We start from the raw sequence: 21,838 nt of genomic DNA, 5'->3' as shown, positions 1-21,838 counted from the left end.
GGTTTCCAGCCAAGCTCATGGCACATATCTTTCCGATCCCATAACCATGGCTGGGCAACCTGTTTGATCTCGGGAACTACAAAAGCTAAAGACTGAAAATTTGAAATATATACACTTCGATATCAAACTCAAAAGATATTTAACATTTTCCGCCTATATCTTTGCGAATTTTCGTGCTAACTCAAAATAATGTTTATGCGATGATGATTTTTTTGGCATAACTCGAAGATTATCAGAGCTGGCTCCATAAAGCTTGGTGTGCGCACGCTCGACTAGTTTTCATAGTAAAAAATTATATAACTCTTTGTATGCCACGCCCCCTTCGCCTTAGAATCGCATGAGCTGCACTCGGAATGACAGAGCTTTGCGCCTGGGCATATGCACAGCTTTCCAGGCCAGCATTCAGGGCCTGCCAAGAATATGCGGATCGCAGCATTTGGTCCGAAGTTAATTGAGACAGAATGCATTATCCGTGCTAAGTTTGGGTTTACTTGAAATGGTATACGATATACGAGGGCCTGCCTGGGCAGGCATAGTTCTGTTGAACTGTGTATTGAACCTGTGCCACGGTATTGGCCTGGCAATTGCCCAAGACATGTGTTGGCCACCGGCCAGCTTTAGTATGGGGCTTTCCCGTCCAGCCAAACACATGTGCTCCGATGCCATATATTGTAGATCTGGACAGACCTGGCCCGCAACGAATCCGCATTGTGCCCTCTGTGCCGCTAACATTTTGGCTTAGCCAGGCAACCAAAAGAGCGGCTCAGGCCGCGAACTGGGCTCGAGCCCAGGGCTCTTCGTCAGTTCAATAACACCTCACACACCCGTACACACACACCCGTACACACACACACACAGCCGTACACCATCCGGCGGCATTTGTTTTGGATTTCCCGTCGGATTAAGCAACTTAGTGCACAATCCGTCGCAGCGTTCGCCGTTTTGTTTCCTTCAGTTCCGCACTTGGCTTCAAGGTAGTCGCGACCTGAACGTCTGTCCGTCCGACTGTCCGTCCGCCCGCCCGCCCGCCTGCCCGCCCGACTGCCTGCCTGGCTGGCTGCCTGCCCGCTAATTGTAATCGTGGGAAAAACCAATCAGACGCAACATTCGTGCACTTCTTTTTTATTAGGGTTCAAATATTAGCGTAATCCAGTTATAGCACATTTTATGTGTAGAACTTGGCTTTACGATCCATAAGCCCGGACAACAACTTGCAGCTAACCGTAAGATCAATATTCCAAAAGATCCAACCGAACGGCACTTGCATTTTAATTAATATACTTTAATATCACACGATCCGATCCGATGCGATGCGATCGAGTCTGAAGCGTTGCGGGGCACTTCCCTTTTTTGTGCGGTCCGACTTCGACTTCGCAGGTTCGAGTCCGCGCTTCGCGCGTCGCTGCATACTAAGTCCTACCCCCCCCTCAACTATATCATATATCATTTTATTTGCCGCTCGTTTTTTCATAGGGTTCCTTTGTCGCTTGGTGCGTGCCGACGCCAAGAATATATCATTAGATCTTAAAACAGAAAACATTTCTCGGGAACTATTCGGTATAAGACTAGGCTACAGTTCCAGTTCCATTTGTCTTTAATCTTGAAGAGTTTTTAGTCCTAACAATATGGTTAATTAGCTGTGAAGAACTGGGAAAATAAGCTGCAGCATAGCTAGCCAAACCCTTTAAGTCTTTAACTTCCAGTTAAAAGTTAACGTCGACTTTATTATTATGACTTTGCAGCTATGTAAGGTTAAAGTTCTGGCTGAGATAGCTTGAAAAATCAGAAATATTTTCCATTAAAAACTAATCTTTCAAGCGATTTATCATTTGATAAAGCTGTTGAAAAGATGTTGCCAGATCTGGTTAAGATCTTGATAAGCGAAAGAGTTGAAATTTCACACCGAACTTTTTCCATATGACAAAAAGATCCGATCTTGATAGGATCCGATCATTCCTATGGCAGCTATATATTATATACTGTTCCGATGTTTATTATATATTCAGATATCTCGAAAAGCAAACACTTTTGATTTTCCGGCGATCTTTCCTACGGCATCTACATGTTATACTGATACGAACCAGTTTATTCCAACATGTATTGACTCGACTTTTAATGCTGAGCAAGCGAAAATATAGTTCAAATGGACTTTGTATTTCTAGTGCAACACACATATTGCCACATGTTAATCGAATTTAAGATAAAGCAAGTCGGAATTGATCATAGGCATAAAGTAAAGTTCTTCCAGTTGCCTTTGTTGCTTGAATAGATCGGTCTTCAGAGTCCGATCTATTAGAAATTTGAAGCGGGAAGTGCTGAAATGCAAAATGTGCACTAAATTTGAGCTCTATTCAAAATTGAAATTCACAAAATGTGTTTAGATAAATGCATTAAGTGGGACCAAAGATCAAAGCTTGATACAACTTAAACAAAATAGGTTTTTTTCGAAGGAGTTCATTCGGGCTTCATAAGAGAAAGTAGCTGAATTTCGAATGCAGCTAGAAATAAGATCCAATTAAAACTAGCCTGAAATATGGCTCTACCCAGTTCTGGAAGACTTAAGAGGTATGGGAGCATCTTTCATCGGTTTTGTTCTGGAATGCAGTTCAAAAGAGAACTCTGTTCTAACCCCAAGCTGTAACAAGAGTCCGTAAAACTATCTGGAAATGGGGTTATACTCCCTTTGCCATGGCATACCTTCCGGCTAGCAGGGAATATGCCGACGACAGGCGATGATGATGATGAATGGAACCATATCCGGTGCGGTGCGTCCAAATGCCGGAGATAGTACGTGGGCCGAATGGCTGGGATCGGTCGAATGGATCGCATGGGGATGCAAACAAATTTGGTAATTCATTCGACGGCGTCGACAGGTGTCCATTATTTAGCTAATTTAAAAGTAAAATCAGTAGCAAACCACCTGGTTCGGACGCAAACGCGTGCTGCATATAGAATTATGATATATCCAATTATTGTCGAACATATTGACTTGGTATCCCAAACAGTAGCCAGACGCGGCTGTCCATAAATCGCTCAATGCTAGTCGGATCGGATAGAGAAATGAAGAGGGGGAGGGGTTGTAAGTATTATGTCGGGGCAGGTGGGCGACCCCTGAATAGTGTCAACGGGCACGCAAACGAAATACTAATTAGCGGGCATGCAGCATATACACACAATATATATCGAGGCGTCGGAGTGCGCCACCAATGCAATGTATCTATTGCCATGTCCAATGCCATAAATCAGAGACGCGGTTCCGTTTCGTAGGCGTCATATCGCCGCCATATCGTATCATCAAACGACAGCAAGTCGGGCATGCTCGACTAGAAGCCTGAACCCTGCGATTCATAGCCAATGCGGTCTCAAGTAACTTCGGTGTTCGTTGTCCGATCTTTATAAAATTCTCAGAGCTTTCATGTGGCACACTCAAGTGGGTGCAGACCAAAGCGCAAGGCGCTAGCTATAACAAGTAAGAGGGGATACCCTGAACCCTCTTCTTCCAACATCAAATGCATACATATATATATTTTATTTTAGAAGCTATGTGTCAGGTTTGGGGACTCTAGCTCTTATTATTTACCAAAATTGCCCAAAAAAACAGGATATCGATATCGATTTTTATCGATTGCTTGGAAACGCAGTGAGTTATCGATTATCGACAGGCACTAGGAGCACCTACATCTAAAATTTCAAGTCTCTAGCTCTTAGAGGTTCTGAGACGGACATGGCTAGATCGACTCGGCTATTGATGCTGATCAAGAATATATCGGAGATGCTTTCTTCTGCCTGTTACATACATTTGGATTGTGCACAAATACTATATACCCTTCTTACCCATTTTTAATGGGTTCAGGGTATAAAAATGCTGAAATGCGATTGGTTATGCAATATGTGAAATATATATAGACTACATACGAAATTTGATGCCTCTAGCGCTAAGAGTTCTCGAGTTTTACGTGAATCAAAGCAGTTTTTGAGTAAAATAAAATTTGAACTCGATCGGATTTCAAGTCTCAAACACCCATTTCGCTCGACTAGTATGGTAACAGGGTATACGCGAGACAATCAGTGATTGGCAAAGAGGTGGCAGAGATTAGCGATAAGCATCTGACATTTGACGGGCTGCCTGGCATACCAAAACGTGCCCAAGCGATCCCAAATGGCGACGGACTCGCAATTGAGTCGAACAGTTGTCGCTTTAGTTGGATATATGACAGGTCCGTCGCTTTCTTGAGCGTAGAAATTCAAGCAGTGCCCATTAGAGGATCGCACCCCAGACACAGTCGTTCCACCTCCAAGGGAGTTATCTTTGCCAACTGAATCGCAATACTTTTCAGATATTCAATATATCGAAGTGGACATAAAGTAGAGAGCGATAGTATAAGATTTAAGATCTTACTTTCTTTTGTTTTCATTCTAGCTTAAACATGCAATGCGTTTTTTTCGTATTTTCCAACACTGAACGAATGCCAATTACCTATTCTATGCTCTATCTAGAGCTCTGATTACCGGAACTATAGGCATATTTGATATATCAGATATTCCTGATCAGATATTTAATATATCGAAGTGGACATAAAGTAGAGAGCGATAGTATAAGATTTAAGATCTTACTTTCTTTTGTTTTCATTCTAGCTTAAACATGCTATGCGTTTTTGTTGCACTTTCCAACACTGAACCAATCCCAATTACCTATTCTATGCTCTATCTAGAGCTCTGATTACCGGAACTATAGGAATATTTGATATATCAGATATTCCTGATCAGATATTCAATGCATCGAAGTGGACATAAAGTAGAGAGCGATAGTATAAGATTTAAGATCTTACTTACTTTTCTTTTCAATCACTTTCCAACACTGAACGAATGCCAATTACCTATTCTATGCTCTATCTAGAGCTCTGATTACCGGAACTATAGGAATATTTGATATATCAGATATTCCTGATCAGATATTCAATGCATCGAAGTGGACATAAAGTAGAGAGCGATAGTATAAGATTTAAGATCTTACTTACTTTTCTTTTCAATCACTTTCCAACACTGAACGAATGCCAATTACCTATTCTATGCTCTATCTAGAGCTCTGATTACCGGAACTATAGGCATATTTGATATATCAGATATCTATTTGCTATTTGGTATAGATCAGACCCGAATCATCCCACTATATATATATATATATATATGCATGCAGGTATAGCATGTCCTATCCAGCGAGCGGGTACTGTATTTATTGATGTATTTCTGGTAATGCCATGTTTGTACTTGCTTTGTACTCTTTGGGTTGGAAGTGCATACAAATAGATTCGGACTTGGCCAAACGGACAGACAGTTTGACATTTGTGTGTGTGGGATGCGTGTGCGTGTGTGTGTGCGTGTGCGTGTGTGTGTGTGTAGCATTTTGGCTTCGACTTGGAAGTTTTGCTGCAGCTTTGGGCATCTCATTCAAAGTAAATATTTACATGCGAGTGTGTGTGTGTGTGTGTGTGTGTGTGTGTGTGTGTGTGTGTGTGCAAGGCATAGCCGCTGTCGCCGCTGCGTTCGTCGTTTGTTTATGCATTGCATATATGCATGTATGTACATATGTATGTATGCATGTATGCAGGCTGTGCATGTGGCGTCGTTGCACACACACACACACACACACGCACACACTCACTAACACAAAGATACGTACAAGAGAATCCATATCAGCACGCCACAGCAAGAACAACAATTATGCCCTGCCAAACGTATGAAAGTTCAAGCACACACACACACACACACACACACCAGCAAACGCATGCACAGAGTTGCCATATAAAGGCAAACAAACATGCGGCGACGGCGACGTGCGGCGAAGGCGAAGGCGATGACGGCGATTGCCCAGCCGGGCCACGCCAGGCCAGGCCAGCCAGTCAGCCCAGGCCGAGTCGGCAGAGTCGGCAGAGTCGAGCCAGACAGTCTGTCGCCAGAAAAATCTACACACAACAACAGCAACACACACCACAGCAGCAGCAGCAACAGCAACAACAGCAACAGCAGCAACAACAACAACGGCGACAAGAGCGCAAGCCGAAAAACGAGGGCATGGGCGGGCAGTATTTGTGGGAGGGGTCGGGGCAGCGCGGGCGATGGCGTTGGCGATGACGGCGTTGTTCAAGTCGTTTGCGTCGCCGTTGGCGTCGCAGTTGGCAGTGCGCAGCGCTGTATCTGGTTGAGAAATCGTTTCAATGCGCAGAGCAAAGCAAAGCGAAGCCAAAGCCAAAGCAAAAGCAAAAGCGAGGCAGAATTCCATTTAGATTATATTCTTTGTTTTTTTTTTTGTTTTTTGGTTGTTGTTGTTGGCGCTTTTGACGAGCGGGCAACGTGTTGTGCGGCAGCTTGGTAGGTGTTACAATACATAATACACGTCGCACACACACACACACACACACACACACACACACACACACACACACTCAGGCACATGTGCATATATGCAGCGCTGCCAATGCGGACGACAACGACGCGCATTGCCAGACCGTTCGGCGCGCACAGCCGTCACATAACGTCATCGCCAGCATGGGGAGGGGGGGAGAGCAGCGGGGCATTGGCGTGCACCACGGGGGGTGCTTAATGTTTAGGCTGCTTATGCTGTGCCACACACACACACACACACACACACGCCCGCACACTTTGTGTGTGTTGTGCGCGCACCACCTAACACCGCCCAACCCCCAAACCCCTTTGAGTCTTACGCCCCTGGCCGCTGAGCTGCTTGTTTTTAGTTTGACGACGCTGCGACTCGAATACGAATTTTATCGCCCACGATTTGTGTTTGTTTGTTTGTTTGTTTGCTTTTGATACCCTACCCTAGCCACTAATACACAAACAACAACTGGCATTCGCACACACACACACACACACACACACACATATATATATTTATATATATATTGCACATGGGCCACTTAACTGCAGGCGCAGCAGCAACAAGATCAGCGGGGGGGGGGGGGTGTTGGCTACGGGGCAGGGTTGTCGCTTTGCTTTCGACTAGCTAACTAACTAACGTGCCAGATGCGTGTGTGCTTGCTCAACACCCCCCTTCCCCCACCCTCTTTCACCCCACCCTCTGACTCTTATCGTTTAACAACGCGCTATCCCCATAGACAAACAGTCGCGTCCAAGTTTCCAATCGAATCCCAAAGCATTTTAATAAAATGCAATTCGTTTTCAATATTACGCATGTTAAGTACAGTAATCGCTCGTTGGAACATCCACATATTGGAAATCTAAGTTATTGTTTTATTTTTTTCATTATTAATATTTTTTTTTTTTTGCGTACTTCCCAAGAGAGTTTTCCATGCATTTCACAATTTACACACTTTGAGCTTAATTTAATTTATTTATTTTTTAAGTTAGATCATCTCGAAATGATATCACAGTTAGACGCTGGAAGTCCCTAGTTACGAGTGCGCAAATACAGTGCTCGCTCGCTAATTGCAACTTGAAGAAATGTGAATTTAATGCAAGATTCTTAAATAATAAATATTATTATTATATATTACAAAATATTGGCCTAGATTTTTGAATCAATTCTTAAAAATCCCTTTTCAACTTAGCCTCTACTTTTGTTATATAAAACGCAAAGAAATCGCAAAAATTATAATAAATTCGAAATATGAAATAATCTTTTCATATTATTTATTTAAAAATTAATATAATATATATATATAAATAAACATTATATAGTTTGCTGCAAATAATGGGACCTTTCATTCCGCACGGCTTCACTTAGCGAGCGACCACTGTAGCGGACACTGAAATTAAAATCTGGATCATATGCATAATATAATTTCACTTTAATTGCATTTCCTGCTTAGCAAGAAGCTCTGTATTGCGAGGCCAATAGGAAGAGATGGATGAGTGGAAGGGGGAGGGGGGGGGTTGGGGGGGGGGGGGTCAACAACAACCGCAAAGGAGCTGTCAAAGCTGCGGTTAACCCTTTCCAGGATAGCGTATACGACAAACGAGAGAAACCTGGAAGGCGTCGTGCGGCGAATCGCTCGGAATTGGGAATCGGGTCGCCTCTCGGGCAGCCACAGTCAACTGTACTAAAGATAGAAGTGAGCATGAACACGTTCTCACTTACACACACACGCGCGCAAACACACACACACACACACACACGCGCGGAGAGCAGGCAAGCAAACATACAGGAAACGTGGACGCCAAAAAAAAAAAAAAAAAAAAAAATAAAGGCACAGAAAAATGTGAAGGGACGGGCACGGCGGCGCTGAAGCGGGGCGGACGCTGCATAAGTGCATCATGATGTGGTCTGAAACCCAACACTGTTGCCTGGCTGCGAATATTAAAATACCCACTTAAGACCAACAACAACAACGAACAGAAACAACAACAATCGTAAGTAGTACCCTTACACACACACACACACACACACACAGCGCGCTGCCAGATCAACTGCAGCCAGGAGGCAGCCAGACATTGGCGCCCTTAGCACTTGGTTTGTGCTCTTGAGGCTAAGAATATCTTTGAGTTGAGTGAGACGAGGGCAAGAGCGCGCGCGCGGCCACGTCTGGCGCTCAAGTAGTTAGCCAGGCAAAAAGAAGACGAAGCAGCAGCATAACCTTAACCAAATCAAGCAATTTACTTGCTTTAATGGTCATTTCCTTTGTTGCTGCACGCACTGCCTGCTGCGACTAAACTAAAAGTGCATAAATAACATAAGCGTAAAGAGCGCTTTATAAATAACACACTTCAAAATGTTTAAACAAATTAATGCACTCAATTAATGCCTTCAATTCAAATGCAGCGCCTAAGCTCACAAACAGTGTGTACACATGTGGGCAAATGCAACTCCAAAGTGCGCAAACGTGAACGCATAAATGCGCTATGATATGCGCATAGCTGAAGCTATCGATAGCAATCGCTAACACTTATCGATAAGCTGGCAAATTTTCCACACACTGTCCTCGCTAATAGTGTGTGCGTGTGTGTGTGTGAACGCGTTGATTAACTAGAAAATACTTCAATAAACCAAATCAAAAACCACCCACAAAATGTCAACAATTTAAATTTTGTTGCATTTTGCCATAGACAGGTGCTGAGTGAGCGAGCGAATATAGCAGGCAGCAGCAATAACAAACAAGCAACAATAACAAAAACCAGACAGCTGCTGCTGGAAGGCATTCAAACAACAACAAAGACAAACACACGCACACACACACACACACACACACACACACAGGGAAAAAAACAAATACAAAGGCAGCTTTTCCAGAAATTGGGTCGCGTTCTTTTCTTTTTTTTTTCGGTTCTTTGGTTTTTGTTTTTGGCATTTGGCATTTGTTATGGCAACTTTGGGCACATGTTTCGGTTAGTTTCCCGTCTCTGGGGCAATATATTTTTGCATGAAAATTGTTTTGTGATCAAAAGTTGATGGCATTTTCCTTGTGTGTTTTTCTCTCTTGCAGCCTGAATCGCAGGTGTGCCCAGTAGACAAGTGAACCTGTGAACCTACAGCAGCACCAGCAGCAGAAGCAGCAGCGGCAGCAATGAGCGTCGTTGGCAAGCAACTGAATCCCGTGCAAACAAACTCTGCCGCCGTCGCCGCCAACTCAACGGCGGCTGCTGTCGCGGCGGGCAGCAGCAGCGAGGTCAACAATGCAAATGCTGCCGCAGCAGTTGTCGCTGCCGCCGCCGCCGCCGCCGCTGGCGATGCCAAGCGCAAGGAGGAGTCGAATGTAACGCCCGAGGATGTGCTGCGTCTGAACAAAATAACGGACGACTATCTGTGCTCGGCAAATGCCAATGTGTTCGAAATAGACTTTACACGCTTCAAGATACGCGACCTGGAGAGCGGCGCCGTCCTCTTTGAGATAGCCAAGCCGCCCAGCGAGCAGTTCCCCGACGGCCTCTCCGTTGAGGACACCATGCTGGCCGCCGCCGAGGATCTAACGCTCGATGACACTGCCGATCCCAATGCCGGGCGCTATGTGCGCTATCAGTTCACGCCGGCTTTCCTCAACCTCAAGACAGTGGGCGCCACGTAAGCCAAGATAGCGGAGTGAGTACAGTGAAGGCTCTGTAAGGTGATCTTATCGTATGCTCCAAGCCCATTGAGAGCGCCTTTAGCGAGCTTTCACTGTACATTCGATTTATGTGCCAATTAAGTAATATAGCATATATTTGCTTCCAGGGTGGAGTTCACCGTGGGCAGCCAGCCTGTGAATAATTTTCGCATGATCGAGCGACACTTTTTCCGCGATCGCTTGCTTAAGACATTCGACTTTGAGTTCGGCTATTGCATTCCATATTCGAAGAATACGTGCGAGCACATCTACGAGTTTCCCAATCTGCCACCAGATCTGGGTGAGTAATGCCATGCCGCCTGCCCAGTCACGGCCCGGGCCCCGCCCAATCGAATATATGCATATGTATATATATAAGTGCAGCTGCTGCCAGCTGCCAGCTGGCGGCGGGTCAAGGCCATGTGCACACGCGCTCACAGTGCGCATTCGATATGACGAACAGATGGCCACTAAATAGTTGACGAGCAAAAGAAAACTTAACCCAAGCAAAGAAATGTTTGATGACATTCAAATTGAACATACAAATTGAACAGCATAGCGAATGCGCACTGTATTCAACTAGGTCAGAGCGTTATTACCGCTTTTTTTTTTGTTGCCTTTCCAGTGGCTGAAATGATATCGAGTCCCTTCGAGACGCGCTCGGACAGCTTTTACTTTGTGGAAAATCGACTCGTGATGCACAACAAGGCGGACTACGCCTACGACGGCGGGATTATTGTCTAACTGCGGACAGCAGCAGCTAAACTATGACTAAAAACTAGAGCAAAACTAAATAGCTAAAACTAAAACTCAAAACTAAAACTAAAAGAAAAGGCAGACACAAGACGAAGACGAAAACCAAAGCAAGCAACAAAAACAAAACAATTTAATTAAAGGAATAAAAACCATTTTAGCCTTAGCACCATGTTTTACCCACCATTCCTGTTTAATGTATTTATTATGATAAACAAATACACACACACGCACACACACACGCGCGCACACACACGCACACATCCACACGCAAACTGTGTTCATTTATAAGCAAAAACTGTAAAACATTAAGAAAACAAAAATATTTGACTTAATAACGAAAACAATTTAATTTATAAGTGCAATGTGATTTTCTTGCAACACACCTCCCTCCCTCCCAAGCAACCCTCAACTAATTTAACTAATTTGTATTTATTTAATTGTACTTTAAGCGACAAAAGCCACACACATACATATTTCAAATACATTACATGTATACACATCAAGCAGGCCACGTTTTGCGATGCTAAGTTCATAATTATGAATTGAACGTTTTGTTTTATGTGTATAGATTTTTTTTAAATGCCGTCTTTTGCTACATAAATCCAAGCATAAGAAAGAGAATTAAATTTACATTTGAAATGTGCAAGTATTGTTGCTTTATTTAGTTCCCAGACACATCAAATTGTCGTATGTAAGGCAGAACTTGAACTCATTTGGCTTCTATTTTGTTATTTTAATTCGTTCTGCATTCTATTGCAATCTCGCTCTGATTAGTGTAGACATAAGAATTTGGCAACTTGTTTCAGTTAAGTTTATTCAGGTTAAGGCTCGTTTAGGAACTGTGTGACTATCTCGATGAACTTGTGCGGCTCCTCCAGATGGACCAAATGGCCCGTGTCCAGCCAATGCAGGCTGGCATTGGGAAAGAATTTCAGCACCTCGGGCCAATCGTCGGGACTGACATAGTGAGAGAGAGAGAGAGAGAGAGAGATACAAATTAATCTCACTTTGATGGGATCGTGTTGAACTTACTTCATATAAGGCGAGTGGGTGCCACAGATAAAGGTGGTGGGTCCCGTGAATGCCGGCAGATTAGCTATATGTGCACCGTAATGGGTAAAACCAGCCAGACTGTTATGCAGGACATCCACATTGCAGGTCCAGTAAAATCTGTAAGAGTTCGTACGATTGAGCAATGCTTTAACACTTAACACATGCAATTTTTGACATACTCGCCGGTTTGTGGTCTCTTTCGCAGATTCAATAAAATAAAGTCAACCGAGTCATGGCCAACGGTCTGCATGAGCATCTCCTTGGCAGCCTGGCGGCCCTTTGACAATGATAAATCGGCGGGCAGCGAAACATCCTTCATGGCACTGAAAATGCTTCCCATTTCGCCAATTGTTCTGGGTATGGATACAGGCGAAATGTCCACCACAATCAAGCGTTCCGATAGTTGAGGCTGCAGGCAAAAAGAAACGTAAGGTAAGTCCCGTCTCCCTCTCCCTCTCTCTCTCTCTCCCCCTGTCTTTGGAGATCTTTATACACACATTATTCAAGGCAAAGTGCATGGCTGCACGTCCGCCCATGCTGTGTCCCATCAGACAGGCTTTGGGTATCGACTTGGCATGCGTGAAGGCCACCAAATCCGCCGTCATGCCGTCCGAGTTATGCGTATCCGCGTGCGGACTATCGCCATGATTACGCAAATCCACCGTATAGACCTGTAATTGTGTGCATTTAATGCGTAACGCATTCCGCAAATATATAGATGTTTACTTGCTTACGCGACGATTGGTCTGCTTGGCCAGAGCCCTGCTCACGCTGCGCCAGTTCTGTTTGGAGCCAAACAAGCCGTGCATTGTGATAAGGGGGGATCGGCTGGCATCGGGTGTGGGTCCATCGAATTGATCGTGGCTGAGAGCCAAGGCCGGCACATTCGCATAATGCCGGCTATGCTGTTCCACACAGCGGTTGCATCGGGCAGCTGCTGGGTAGGGGCGAATTAGGCATTTGAGATTCAATTTGGCAGCGTGAAGCGCTTGAAAACAACGTAACGTTCCGTTCAACAGCTGCATTTCGCTAGAGTTGCAAAGCAGTTATCGATTGTGCGATTGTTACATTTCCATAAATGCATAGGCATCGATAACTTAAATGGCCATGGGCAGGTACCACCAATTGCCTTTGTATTTGTTAAGTGTAGGCTCCACAATTCAAATATAGTAACAAAACAAAATGCCACTTTGATAGACATTACACAGCTTTCGACACACAAAAGTTGAAATAAAAATATAAATATATATGTCTACAATCAGGCAATGTACATAGCTATGGGCTTTGTAGAAGACTAGAAGTTAAACAAATAAGTATATGCATTAAAATAAACAAAAATGGCTGTTAACTTGTTAATATAGAAATGCAGCTCTCATCGGCAATCAGCATTAAATATCGATAGTCAAACAGGCGAGCATGCGATAGTACCATAGAGCGCAGCTCTAGGCAATGTTGCTCAGCCCTAATATTTTCTGCAGTTGCGGCGGCATCGTTTGTGACAAAAGAATTTCTGCTTAAAAAAGAGTCGCACGCTAATATCAATAAATTTAATAGAACTCAATAAGGAACAGGTAAAAGCTTTAACCAAGCGCCAGCAATATTGCAAACCAAGCTGCAAACTTTTAACGGCGGGCCACGCAGGAAAAGCAAACAGGGAGAAATTGACGAAAGCAATCGACGGCGCACACACACACGCACATAAAACACAGAGGCACGTTTACGCATACAACTTTACACGAAGCCGGAGCCGGAGCCTGCTGATAGATTTTTTTTTTATATATTATTTGGCCTGGACACGCCGACTAGCGACAGAGGAAGTGATAGGCAAAGGAGGAGCGACGCCTGCAACTGCGGCAATTGCGTTTAGGTGAGCAACAACAACAAACTGTGCACATTTGCATTACAACCAACAATTGATATATATATATTTTCAAGTATTCTATTTTTCCCCTCCAACACTACGTAAGTGCAAAAAAAAAAAAAAAAAAAATAAGAAAAGAAAAGTGGTTTACACACAACAAAAAATAACAAAAAGTATAATTTAATCAAAAGACTAAATGTATAACGCTTCAACAAATCGTATAAGACTTGTGAATTCTGTGAAAAAGTTGTGCTTGAAAATCGGAAAGCTCCGTCTCTCTACTGTCTTTCGCTGAGAGAGTAAAACCTGCGATGCGATTCAGTTCAGTTTCAATTGTTTAAATGTTTTCAACAACAACTTTGTCGGTCGCGAAAAGTGCGAAACAAAAAATGTACAAAAAAATACCGCAGAAGCAAATAAAAAAAAAAAAAATACCAACAACACTAAAAACGTATATGAGATGTCGAATGTCATATACAAGTAACCTGTGTGTGTGTGCGTATATATACTAAATATACATATATATATATATATGTACATACTTATATATATATTTATATTTATATATGTGTGTGTTTGTGTTTCTTGTATTTATTTGTAGCCCCGAGACATGATCAAACGTAGTTCTTGTATTATTCAGTTTCGTATAACAAGTATAACAATTGTTATATACAGTTAATTATTGCTCACTCTCTGTTGTCTTTTGTTCGCGTAAAGTCGATATACGAGTTTAAAGTAAACAATCACAACACACACATAAAAAAACTATATAAATAAACTATATAAAAAGTAAAAGTACAATTATGAAGGTAAGAATTCAACAAAGTGAACAGAAAACTTAACGTTCAAAACTTTTCTTTCCCCTCCAATCATAAAAAATAAAAAACAAAACCTTTCAGTAAAAAAGAAAATAAATGCACAGTCGACACACAAAATGCATATTTGGAACCCAAATAAAGAAGTACTTAGGAAATAGTACCGTTAACCCATTAAGCACCCGAACTTGACCTTGCATTGGCACAATTCTCACTGCAACCAGTGTTGCCAAATGCCGCCTCAAAAGAAATAGCTAAAATCCATGTTAAAAATAGCTAAACACAGCTGAAAAGAATAGACACAAATTGGTTTTAGATAGGATTTTCTTCTCACTGTGAAGCCAAAAAAAGGCTAAATCCATTTGAAAGCTCAACTTTTTCCCGCTGACAACTTTTAAAAATCATCAAATTTAGCTAGAAAATAGTTGACTCTTGATTTTCTCTTTAGCCCTAATTTGCAACAGATCTTCAAGAATAAGACTTAACATATTTTCGTTTGGCTCTTTATTATTGTTGTTGTGTCTTATATTGATAACCAGGTTCCTGTCATATAGCATTTATCTGTTGCCTTTGCTAGATTAGTTTCATGGGGCTGTGTCCAATCGAACGTGGTTCGTTGTACGTTTTTGCTTGATATCGTATCGTATGATATCATACCAAGAAATCATTTTAAACTTGAATATAAGTTTCAATTGGCTTTTATGTCTGCAAGAGGTGTTACCATGAACTTGAATCTTCAAAAATATGCTAAAATGAATTTATTTTAACGTAACCAAATGTCAATCTGGCTGTCAAATAGAATTTCTAGCTGGCTCTGTCACTTTTTGAGAACTTATTTTTGTTTTGTCTTGTTTTTTTGTACTCTCTCATCCCCGAATCGATCTTTTAATAGCTATTGAATGCAACTAAATGCTATGAGAGCCAACCCATGAAATTTATTATAATATATATATACATACTATATCAGTGGATTTTGACCCATTTTGTCCGTTTTACCAAATAGGTTTTGTGTTATTTTCATATTTGTAAAAATGAGTAAAGTCGATAGGAGGAAAATATAGAGCCGCAGTTTCTCCTCATTCGTGTGTTAGATTTGTCTCAATAGGCGAATATTTGAAAAAAATTTTTAATACACCCATTTTCCACCGAGAAGAGTGGAAACAACGAAATGTGTGAAATACTACTCTATATGTACAGGGATCGTTAGAAATGAGAAACTAGTAGCAAAATAGTTGCATTCAAACGTTTTCCACATTTGCAGGTGGAATTATGCAAAACCTCGTATTGGAGCATGTGGTAAATACTTTTTCAACCTCTTCTCAGAATATATACAAACTCCCTATCTTTCCCTGTCTCAGTCTCTCTCACTCTCTTTCTCTCTCTCTCTCCCACTCTGTCTCTGTCTCTCTTACTCTTCGCTCATTTCCCCCGAAGGATCAACGTTGCACAACTGTTTACAAGAGGATTAAAAAAGAGGAAGAAACCCCGCAACTTCGGTTTGCCGAAGTCCAATTTTTGTTTTGTTTTTGTTTTTTTTTTTTTTTTTTTTTTTTGTTATATATAGGAATTCGTTATCATATTTGCCAAAGATAACGCATAAATATGTTCTATATTTGCATTCGGCTTGGTTCGTCCGATCTAATCTTCGACATCCTTCGCAGACAATCAAGGCGAACACCGGCGAGAACCAGCCCGCAGCGCTGTTTGAGTTATGGGCGTCAGCATGGAGTCGGAAGACACAGGCGGCAGCTCCAGATCGTCGTCTGAATCGCCGTCAAACTCGCGCCCATCGACGCCCACAAAGATAACAGCCGACGATGAGGACTCCACGATGAAATCCAGTCCAGGCGGCGGGCAGGGCGACGGCGACCTCAGTGGCGATGGTGAAGGCGATGGCGATGGCGATGCCAGTGAAGCTGCCGGTGGCGATGGCGAGATTAGTGGCGATGGCAGCGCCGATGGCGATGGCGATGGGAATGCTCGAGGCGATGGCAATGCCAAGGTCGGTGGCAATGCTGACAATGCTGCTGCCAAGGGCGGTGCCAAGAAGGCCGTGCGCACGCGCTCCAACAGCAACTCGTCCGGATCCAGCTCCAGATCCAGTCGCAGCCGTCAGCGGCGCACCACCAAGCGAAAGAAGAAGAGTCCGGGCAAAAGCAGCAGCAGCAGCAGCAGCTCCAGTAGCAGCAGCAGCAGCAGCAGTAGCAGCAGCTCCAGCAGCAGCAGCTCCAGCTCCGACGACGACGACGATAAAGCAAAAACATCATCGCCCGCAGCTGCTGCTGTGGATGGCGATGGCGATGGCGATGGCGACGGCGATGGGCGCGCCGTGCCCGTTGCCATTGCCAAAGATAACGCCGATGAGGACGCAGATGGCGCCACCGCAGTCTCTGTTTCGCCCAGCAAATCACCTCAGAACTCGGCGCGCAGTCGCAGCCGCAGCCGAAGCAATAGCCCAGAGCGATTATACAATCAGGTGGCAGTCGATCTTAACATTAGCCACGAGGATCTCAGTGATGTGAGCGACATTGATATGGACAAGCAGGCAACGTCCAAGGACTCGACAAACGTCGATGACGATGAGGAGGGCGCCATTTCCAATGACTCGCTGCCCGCTGTCCAAGATTCCCCCACACTCAATGGCAAGGATCGCAGCGAGGAGGACAAATCTTCCAGCCAGCAATCAACAGACGATAAAATGGTAACTACAAATCTCAATCTTCATATATATTTAACAGCATACATATAGTATATGCCGTTGGGCATAGTATAGAAAAGTTTCTATATTGAAATCAGCTGAAGGCGTGGCCAAGCTGTCCGCTTGTGCCAGCCATGCCACAAATTAGTCCACCTTGGGAGCACACCAAAGCTTGTTTGGTCCAGTTATATTGAAGAGCAAAATGTTTGATTGATTCCTTCTTTGGAACCATATGACGGAGTATTTGTATTTGCAGATCTTAAGCGTATTTTCTTTCCATATCGATGGCAACTTTCTCTCGACTTGACAGATATGATATATCGCTTGTCTACTTATGTTGATAGAATTCATATATATTCCATATATCCTTATTCCGCACAAAGACAGAAACGCGCTTACACGCTTGTAGAACGCAGAACGAGTCGGTCGTTGTTTTTTTTTTTTTTATGTCATGCTCCATTTGCATTATATTGTTTTTTAAGCAAAACTCGGTTGGATTTAAGAGCCAAAGACACCTAATTTGGCTTGCAGATTCTCGTATACCCACAGAGAATATTTCATTCTTTGGCTACCTTGTTCCATTCTTCCCAAACTGGGAGCGATAAAAAGGCAAAACATTGCCATTTAAAATACAAACATTCGGGTGCCGTATTTACGTCCTGCTAACTTTATTCAGATCGGACTATAAACTCCGAAGTTCCTCAAGTATAAAACCATACATACATAGTGTAAGGCTAAGGGAAGAAGCGGAGCTACTTCATAGAGTGGAAAGTTTGTGGTGTATTTGTGTGTAAAAGTGTGTGTGTGTGTGTGTAATAGGGAGATATATGTATATTTGACGGCAGCTCGGCGCTAGGCACATTAAATCTTGCAATCGGGAATCCGGCAGACATTTAATCCAACTTGCATTTTTGGCTCATGCTCACAGGATCTGGAGGGCGCCAACGGCTTGGATGATCTGGTCAAGACTCACGACGACGATGCGCTCGATTTCGAGGCGGAGGAGGGCGAGTGTCCAGAAATTAAGGAAACGGACGGCGAGGCGGAAGGCGGCGCGAATGCGTCTGCAAATGCCAATGGGAATGACGTGAATAAGAAAGGCGGACAGTCTAAGTCGCCGCCATCGAAGGCTGATGATGATGATGACGATGATGATGGCAAGGTGGTGGAGCTGGACGGCGATGGCGAGGTGGGTGAGGACGGTGAGGAGGACGAGGCGGCTGGTTCGGACAGTGCCAAAAAGAAGAAAAAGGATGAGGAGCTGGAAGAAGGCGAGGTATCCGATGAGGATGAGAAACGACCAGAGGAGACAGAGCCGAAGCCCGTCTGTCGCTTCTATACGCGCGGCCAGTGCACCTGGGGCATGAGCTGTCGCTTCCTGCATCCGGGCGTCACCGACAAGGGCAACTACACAATGTTCGAGAGCCTGGTGCGCTCCGTGCCGATGCAAAGCAGCAGCGGGGCCAGCAGCTCCTCGCGAGTAGCCAGCGGCAGTGCCTATAACAGTCACATGTCAGGCGTCACGCCCGCCGGTGACTATCACGATTATCGCAACGAACGTCCCGCTGCGCTGCATCATCGCAGCGCCGCCGGACTGCATCATGCCGGCATTTATGCGGCGGGCACCGGTGTCGCCGGGCATCATGATGCGCGCAGCGGCCTGATAATGCCCGAGGTGCCGGTGGTGGTGGAGAATGCCTGGGAGCGTGGCCTGCGCACCGCCAAGGAGATGATGCGCAAGGCGAACAAGCGCAAGGAGCAGGACATGGACTTTGAGGATAAGAAAATGAATCTAACCCTCTCGCCCGATGAACTGGAAAAGGATCCATATTATCTCAAGGAGCGCGGCAGTTCACCCAGCGTTGTGCGCGAATTGCCGCCCAATAATCCCATCAGTCATGGCAATCCGCGCACCCTCCTGCCCTCGGTGTACACAATGTACGCCCAGCCGTTAGATCGATACCGTTCCCCGTACATGCCGCCCATCCCATACGAGGATGTGGACGTTTATGGTCGCATGGCGCGCTATCGGGAACTGCCGCCACATCGAATGCCACAGTACGAGGATGATCGACGATTGCGGCCCGCACGCGAGGTAATCGTACAGCGTGTGGAGGCTGTTGGGCGCGGCGATGAGTGGAGCGATCCCTGGATGCGCTCCAAATCGATTGGACGTGGTCCGTCATACGAGCGCGACGACAGGCGACGCCGCGATCGCCGCAGTTACAGCAGCAACACATCCTATTCCAGCTCCAACAGTTCACAGAGCGATTCCAGCTCCGATTCGTCGCGCTCCAGCAGCGCCTCCGAACACAAGCGTCGCTATGCGCACAAGCTGATGACCGCCACCGCAACGCGTCGCCATGCGGCCGGACGCGCCCGTTCGCCCAGCCAAATACCGCGACGTCCCAGACGCACGTCCAGTAAGTGAAGGTCATTCGATTTGCCCAATTTGGCAGCCTCTCTTCATGGATATCTTCGGGTTTTTCTTTGCAGAGGGTAGCGCCTCCTCTGCGTACAAGCGCACTGCGCTGGAGAAGCGCAGCGCCGGCGGCGGCGGCGGCGGCGCACACAGTCCCGCCTCCAAGCGCAAGAAGCTTTCGCCGGCGCCCAAAAAGTTTGACAAATTGAGTCGTCGTCGTCGTAGCTCCAGTTCATCAGATTCAGGTATGTGTTGATGCTACGCCATCGAAATGAACAACTTCTAACCTAAAGGCTACGCTGCCTCGGGCAGATTCCTCAGATACTTCGTATTCGGACTCGGAATCGGGTTCCTCCTCATCGGACAGCTCATCGGGCTCGCACGAGACGCCACAGAAGCGTGTACGTGCCACAGACAAGGCGCTCAACGAGCGCAAACTAATCAAAAAACGTAAGCTGAATGGATGTGATGCTCGAAACTGCCGCAAAATGCCAACTGATCGATCCTCAATTTTTGTTGCAGCCACTGAACAATCAACCAAGAAACGTTCACCCATTTCCATTGAGATTAAGAAACCATCGAACATGGTGGGTGTGTCGGCGCTTGTGTCGCCAGCCAATTCGCCAGACTCTGACAAGGAGAAGGACAATGGCAAGGACAAGGAGAAGGAGAAAGACAAAGACAAGGATAAGGACAAGGATAAGGACAAGGATGGCAAGAAATCGAGACGCGAGGAGCTGCTCAAACAGCTGCGCGCCGTCGAGGATGCCATTGCCAAGAAACGCTCCAAATTGACCTGATAACAGACGCACATCCTCCCCTCAAATTCCCCTCAACGCATCCGCAGCCACACTTGCAGCACGCCCCACTGCCCCGCCGTGTCGCACACGCACACACATTTGTGTGCTCGCCGCGTCTCTGTCCGGGTCTGGGCAACTGCAACGGCAGCTGCAACTGCAACTGCAACTGCAACTGTAACTGGAGTAGCATTAGCATTCAGTCTGCGGCAATTAGCATCCGTATATATATAAACACTTATGTGGTTTTACCTTACATTCGCATCGCTTGTCGATATTGTGTCGATTGTCAGTTGAAAACAAACAATTCAATGCATTTAGTTTTAATAACCTCATCATTATTTACATGCGCACACACAACTACACACACACACACACACACACATACATACACATACACATGCCCACACACAGACATACAGACAGACTATTTTTTTTTTGCCGCCCGCCAATAATACTACATTGATTATCATAGCTATACCATTGTATAAATAAAAGGCGCACTTCATTGGTTCAACTTTGTTGTCTTCTTTAAAATTCTTTCGCATTTTTTATAAAAATCTACAAGATCGATATTTATTTTGAATACATTTATCTCTATATTTATAAGGTTTTCCATTGGACGTTAAAATATTTGAAGTGTCATTCCATCACGATTTATGTTTTCAGTCAGTTCATGTAGCAGTCAGCTCTCGACACGCACGCCGTGATCCCACGACGTGATCCGTTATTTTGTATCCGTTGTACTTTTTAAATGTTGTCTCTTATTTGAAACCCTTTTCACTTTCTGTAAGGCAAATTGTTTTTAGTTTGGAATGCAGCTTGCAGGACTTGATTCCAATTAAATTTATTGCTAATTAACTAGGCAAACCAAGAAGGTTTTCCACAATTGCAATGAATATTGTATGTGTCATTCCACTATGATTACGTTTTGGATAATTAAATACAACAGCCAGCTTTTGACACGCCCACGTTGATGTTGTTAGCTCATGGCTATAAAACTTGTTTCTATATATCCGACTTTCTGTAAAGTAATTGCTTTCTAAATGTTGAAATGTCTAGATGTCGTAAACTCGTTCTTTCTATTGTTTTTCGTTTTTGAACATTTTGCAATTTGAAGAGCCACATTAATATGCCCTTCATTAACCATTCCTAAAAATAATAGTAAAGCGAAGCCTTCTATTATGCTAGTATTACATACTTAAATTAAATTCAAGCAAGCAATTAATATATTACAATTTACTTAAATTTAATTAAATGAAATACATAAGCTAAGGCCCTCTGACGGCGATTGATTAAAACGAACTGCAAGCGGTCCAATAAGATAAAAGCGCCATCTATGGCTTAAATTTAACCTCAAGTTAATCTAACGGGCACATTC

General features: G+C 44.3%; 3 protein-coding genes across 7 annotated transcripts; 2 read left to right on the top strand and 1 right to left on the bottom strand.

The window, feature by feature from the left end:
- Positions 1–8,949: 8,949 nt before the first annotated feature.
- unc-119 (unc-119 lipid binding chaperone) lies at positions 8,950–11,077 on the top strand. Of its 2 annotated transcripts, none has more exons than XM_070210374.1 (4): positions 8,950–9,085; positions 9,459–10,033; positions 10,184–10,356; positions 10,681–11,077. In XM_070210374.1, exons 2-4 carry the CDS (start codon positions 9,540–9,542, stop codon positions 10,797–10,799), a joined length of 786 nt encoding a protein of 261 aa, XP_070066475.1. In that variant the 5' UTR covers positions 8,950–9,085; positions 9,459–9,539; the 3' UTR covers positions 10,800–11,077. The 2 variants fall into 2 exon arrangements, with proteins under 2 accessions (XP_070066475.1, XP_015024167.1); XM_015168681.3 differs by having other exon boundaries at positions 8,954–9,360.
- A 531-nt stretch (positions 11,078–11,608) lies between these two features.
- LOC6636098 (sn-1-specific diacylglycerol lipase ABHD11) lies at positions 11,609–13,032 on the bottom strand. Its single transcript, XM_002059551.4, has 5 exons — positions 12,599–13,032; positions 12,362–12,535; positions 12,044–12,273; positions 11,844–11,981; positions 11,609–11,768 (listed from the first exon to the last, which is right to left on the bottom strand). The coding sequence occupies exons 1-5, from the start codon at positions 12,887–12,889 to the stop codon at positions 11,633–11,635; spliced, it is 969 nt and encodes a 322-aa protein (XP_002059587.1). The 5' UTR covers positions 12,890–13,032; the 3' UTR covers positions 11,609–11,632.
- A 254-nt stretch (positions 13,033–13,286) lies between these two features.
- Positions 13,287–20,974, top strand: LOC6636097 (zinc finger CCCH domain-containing protein 18). Of its 4 annotated transcripts, none has more exons than XM_032439611.2 (7): positions 13,287–13,435; positions 13,506–13,731; positions 16,202–17,241; positions 18,167–19,661; positions 19,735–19,905; positions 19,973–20,110; positions 20,183–20,974. In XM_032439611.2, the coding sequence occupies exons 3-7, from the start codon at positions 16,252–16,254 to the stop codon at positions 20,458–20,460; spliced, it is 3,072 nt and encodes a 1,023-aa protein (XP_032295502.1). In that variant the 5' UTR covers positions 13,287–13,435; positions 13,506–13,731; positions 16,202–16,251; the 3' UTR covers positions 20,461–20,974. The 4 variants fall into 4 exon arrangements, with proteins under 4 accessions (XP_032295502.1, XP_032295501.1, XP_002059586.2 ...); XM_032439610.2 differs by adding an exon at positions 13,800–13,826 and having other exon boundaries at positions 13,323–13,731; XM_002059550.4 differs by having other exon boundaries at positions 13,323–13,731.
- The last annotated feature ends 864 nt before the right edge of the window (positions 20,975–21,838 follow it).

This window comes from Drosophila virilis, chromosome X (assembly GCF_030788295.1).
Source record: "Drosophila virilis strain 15010-1051.87 chromosome X, Dvir_AGI_RSII-ME, whole genome shotgun sequence".
In the NCBI taxonomy this organism is placed as follows: domain Eukaryota; kingdom Metazoa; phylum Arthropoda; class Insecta; order Diptera; family Drosophilidae; genus Drosophila; species Drosophila virilis.
This window is presented reverse-complemented; position numbering and strand designations above follow the sequence as displayed.